The 5,307-nt window shown below is 34.1% G+C and overlaps 1 protein-coding gene across 1 annotated transcript; it reads left to right on the top strand.

Moving 5' to 3' along the window:
- The first annotated feature begins 252 nt into the window (after positions 1-252).
- Positions 253-1,192, top strand: LOC114474552 (olfactory receptor 52N2-like). Its single transcript, XM_028464946.1, is given in 4 exon segments — positions 253-320; positions 322-794; positions 797-1,041; positions 1,043-1,192. Coding segments are annotated over 4 exon segments (936 nt in total).
- The last annotated feature ends 4,115 nt before the right edge of the window (positions 1,193-5,307 follow it).

The raw sequence follows: 5,307 nt of genomic DNA, 5'->3' as shown, positions 1-5,307 counted from the left end.
TATTATTGTTATTATCATTATTATTTATTATTATTATTACTATATATAATAATATATATTATATATACTATAATATAATAATAAAAATATTATTATTATTATATTATTAGTAATTATCAATACTATCAATTTTATTATTATTAATATTACTATTATTTCTATTATTATTATTATTATTGTTGTTGTTGTTGTTATTGTTATTATTATTAGTAATAATTATTAATCTTTTCTGTGTCTCTGGGTTGATCAGACATGATGAATGGAACATTCCATGGGTATTTCCTACTGAATGGTTTTGATGAGCTCGGCTCTCTACGCCCGCCTCTTCCTGCCGTACGCGGTCCTGTTGCTAGTAGCGCTGCTAGCTAACGGCGCTCTGCTGTACGTGGTGAGCTCCCGCCCTAGCCTGCACTCGCCCATGTACGTGCTGATGGCAGGCATGGCGGGGGTCAACCTGCTGGTGCCGCTGTTCTTCGTCCCTCACATGCTGCTCAGCTTCCTGTTGGACTGGCGGGGGATCTCTCTGATTGGCTGCCTGCTGCAGATGCACCTGATCCACTTCGTGGGGTCCTTCCAGTGCACGTTCCTGCTGTGGATGGCTGTGGACCGCTATTACGCCATCTGCAGGCCGCTGAGATACCTGCAGCTGATGGCGCTTCCTCGTTTCCTGTTGTTCCTGTTGCCGCTGGCGATGAAGAACCTGCTGATGATCACTCAGTTCGTGGTCCTAGCGTCACGCCTTACCTTCTGCTCACACCTCATCCCACACTGCTTCTGTGAGCACATGGCCGTGGTGGGCTGGCCTGCGGGAGCACGGCCGCCAACAGCCTGGCCGGCCTCATGGCGCTGATCTTCATCGCCGTCTTTGACTTCGTCTTCATTGTCCTGTCCTACGTGGTCATCTTCTGCTCCGTGCTGCGTTCGGGGAAGTCCAGAGACAAAGCGGTACACACGTGTGTGACCCACCTGCTTGTCCTCGTGGTTAGCCTTAGCGTCACGCTAGTAGCGCTGCTGTCTTACCGCGTGGGCAGCACCTGCCCCCCCCCCCCCCTGCCTCCTCTTCTTCAGCACCATGTACCTGCTGATCCCCAGCTGCATCAGCCCCCTCCTCTACGGCATCAGGACCCCCGAGATACAGATACAGCTGCTCAGCATCTTGAAGGGCCCACTGACCTCTGACCCCTCATTATAGTCATGTGACCTCTGATTATAGTCATGTGACCTCTGACCCCTCATTATAGACATGTGACCTCCAACCTCTGACCTCTCATTATAGTCATGTGACCTCTGACCCCTCATTAGACATTTGACCTCTGACCTTTCATTATAGACATGTGACCTCTGACCTCTCATTATAGACATGTGACCTCTGACATCTCATGATAGACATGACCTCTGACCCCTCCTCTCAGCATCCTCAGGGGCCCACTGACCACTGACCTCAGACCTTTGACCCCCATACATACATGCTAACTACTAACAACCCCAAATATCAGACAAGCCTGATTGGTCAATACATGTCAATACATGTGCACACACACGCACACACACACACACACACACACACACACACACACAGTGTAACTCTGATGTCATTTTTTTTAATAAATAAAAACTAATACTAAGGTAATAATAATGATGTTGTTTTAATTGTTTCCTTCAAACAAACACAAACTGAAATGTACGGTGGCTGGGAAGTGTCTTCTTCTTCTTCTTCTTCTTCTTCTTCTTCTTCTCTTCTTCTTCTTCTTCTTCTTCTTCTTCTTCTCTTCTCTTCTCTTCTTTTCTTTCTTCTTCTTCTCTTCTCTTCTTCTTCTTCTTCTTCTTTCTTCTTCTTCTAATTATTATTATTATTATTATTATATTATTATTATTATGTTTCATTGTATTTCAAACTGTGCCAAATAAAATGTTGGAGTCATTGACCAATCACAAACAGGAGTGGTCCACACATGATGGTGATGGATGTGATCTATAATGATAATAATTATATAACGATAATAATAATGATGACTTTAATTAATAAAGCTCCCGTTGTTGTTGTGAGGGTGATGGTGTCCCTCAGCAGATGTTAGATGTTTCCTTAGAGGATTTCCTCTAATCACATTAACGATCACAGGTAATGATCACAGGGACGTGTGTCTGTCCCCTGGGAGACAAACAGAGCACATATAACAAACCACAGACAGGAACAGACACACAGACGGTCAGTAGGAGACATTATGATCGTCACATGGTCTAAAGCTGACTCAGCAGTTTGGGTAAGTTCACTTGGATTCACTGTCTGAGGTAAGGCATTAAATTATTATTTTTTTTTACTAAGGTAAGGCTACAGCAAGGCATAAAAAGTGGGAAAAAATAAAAAAAAAACTTTTTTTTTCTGAAGCAAGGCAAAAGTAAGGCATCAAAATGGAAAAATTGTGGATTCTATTCTGAAGTAAGGCTATAGTAAGGTATACGAAGGAAAAAAATAATTTTTTCTGAGGTAAGGCATAAAAATGGAAAATTTTTGATTTTTCTGAGGGAAGGCTATAGTTAGGCATAAAATTTTCGTTTTTATAAAAAAAATTCTGACAAAGCTGTATAGTAAGGCATAAAAATGGATTTTTTTCTAAAGTACGGCTAGTAAGGCATAAAAATGGAGAAATGGTGGATTTTTATCTGAGGTAAAGCAAAAAATACGGAAAAAAATAGGCTATACAGTAATGAGGCATAAAAAGGAGAAAAAAAAATTCTGATGAAAGGCATAATTACGGAAGAATTTAGATTTTTTTCTTAAGGCTATAGTTAGGCATGAAATAAATATTTTTGTAATTTTATTTCTGACATGAAGCTGTATAGTAAGGCATTAAAATGAAACTTTCTTTTTTCTAAAGTAAGACTAGTAAGGCATAAAAATGGAGAAAAAATTATTTATTTTCTGAGGTAAGAATAGACATAAAAATGGAAAAATTTAGATTATTATTTTTTTTAATGGAGGTAAGGCAATAGTAAGGCATGAAAAAGACAAACACCACAAATCGAAGGTAAGGCTATAGTAAGGCATAAAAATGAAAAAAAAAATGATTATTTTTTTTTTTTTTGGAAGTAAGGCTATGAAAAGGCATAAAAATGACAAACACCACAAATCGAAGGTAAGGCGATAGTAAGGAATAAAAATGACAAACACCATAAATCAAAAGTAGAAGGCCATAGTAAAGCATAAAAATGGAACAACTTAGAATTTTTTTTTTTTTTTTTTTTTTGGGAAGTAATAAGGTTATAAAAAGGCATACAAATGACAAACACCACAAATCGAAGGTAAGGCTATAGTAAGGCATATAAATGGAAACATTTTGAAATTTTTTTTGTAAGTATGGCTGCAATAAGGCATAAAAATGGAAAAATTTAGATATTTTTTTTATGGAGGTAAGGCTATAGTAAGGCATAAAAATGGAAAAATTTAGATTTTTTAATTTTATGGCAGTTAGGCTATAGTAAGGCATAAAAATGACAAACACCACAAATCAAGGTAAGGCGATAGTAAGGCATAAAAACGGAAGAATTTTGATTCATTATTTTTTTTGGAAGGAAGGCTATAGTAAGGCATAAAAATCTAAAAATTTAGATTTTTTTTTTTTTGGAATTAAGGCTATAAAAAGTGACAACAAAAAAAAATGACAAACACCACAAATCGAAGGTAAGGCGATAGTAAGGCATAGAAATGTAAAAATTTAGATTTTTTTTTTTTTTTTTGGAAGTAGGCTATAAAAAGGCATAAAAAAGACAAAAAAAGAAAAATTGACAAACACGACAAATTGAAGGTAAGGCGATAGTAAGGCATAAAAATGACAAACACCACAAATCGAAGGTAAGGCAATAGTAAGGCATGAAAATGAAAACATTTTGAATTTTTTTTTGTAAGGCTATAGTAAGGCATAAAAATGGAAAAATTTAGATTTTTTTTTTTTAATGGAGGTAAGGTTATAGTAAGGCATAAAAATGGAAGAATTTTGAATTATTATTTTTTTTGGAAGTAAGGCTATAGTAAGGCATAAAAATGTAAAAATTTAGATTTTTTTTATGGAGGTAAGGCTATAGTAAGGCATAAAAATGAAAACATTTTGAATTTTTTTTTGTAAGGCTATAGTAAGGCATAAAAATGACCCCAAAAAAAAAAAAAAAGACAAACACCAAAAATCGAAGGTAAAGCTATAGTAAGGCATAAAAATGGAAACATTTTGAATTTTTTTTTTTTGTAAGTAAGGCTATAGTATGGCATAAAAATAGAAGATTTTACATTATTTTTCATTTTTGATTTTATTTATTTTTTTTGGAAGTAAGGCTATAAAAAGAAATAAAAATGACAAACACCACAAATCGAAAATAAGGCTATAGTAAGGCATATAAATGGAAATATTTTGAATTTTTTTTGTAAGTAAGGCTACAATATGGCATAAAAATGGAAACATTAAAAAAAAATTTTTTTTTGGAAGTAAGGCTATAGTAAGGCATAAAAATGACAAAAAAAAAATGAAAAACACCACAAATCGAAGGTAAGGCTATATAGTAAGGCATAAAAAAAAGAAAAAGTTTGATTTTTTGTTTTTTTGGAAGTAAGGCTATAGTAAGGCATAAAAATGGAAAAATTTAGATTTTTTTTTTTTAATGGAGGTAAGGCTATAGTAAGGCATGAAAATGACAAACACCACAAATCAAAGGAAAGGCTATAGTAAGGCATAAAAATGGAAAAATTTAGATAATTGTTTTATTTTTGCTTTTATTTTTGTTTTTGGAAGTAAGGCTATAAAAAGGCATGAAAATGACAAAACAAAAAAAACAAAAAAAAACGACAAACACAACAAATCGAAGGAAAGGCTATAATAAGGCATAAAAATGGAAACATTTTGAATTTTTTTTTTTGAAAGTAAGGCTGTAGTAAGGCATAAAATGACAAAAAAAAATGAAAAACACCACAAATCAAAGGTAAGGCTATTTAGTAAGGCATAAAAATGGAAAAAGTTTGATTTTTTTTTTTAATGGAAGTAAGGCTATAGTAAGGCATAAAAATGGAAAAATTTTGATTTTTTATTTTAGGGCGGTTAGGCTATAGTAAGGAATAAAAATGGAAGAATTTTGATTCATTATTTTTTTTGGAAATAAGGCTATAGTAAAGCATAAAAATCGAAAATTTAGATTTTTTTTTTGGAAGTAAGGCTATAAAAAAGCATAAAAATGACAAAAAAAAAAGAAAAATTGACAACACCACAAATTGAAGGTAAGGCTATAGTAAGGCATGAAAATGAAAAATTTAGATTTTTTTTTAAA

This window comes from Gouania willdenowi, chromosome 13 (assembly GCF_900634775.1).
Source record: "Gouania willdenowi chromosome 13, fGouWil2.1, whole genome shotgun sequence".
Lineage (NCBI taxonomy): Eukaryota > Metazoa > Chordata > Actinopteri > Blenniiformes > Gobiesocidae > Gouania > Gouania willdenowi.
Note: the sequence above shows the minus strand (reverse complement) of the source record. Positions and strands in the feature narration are given on the sequence as shown.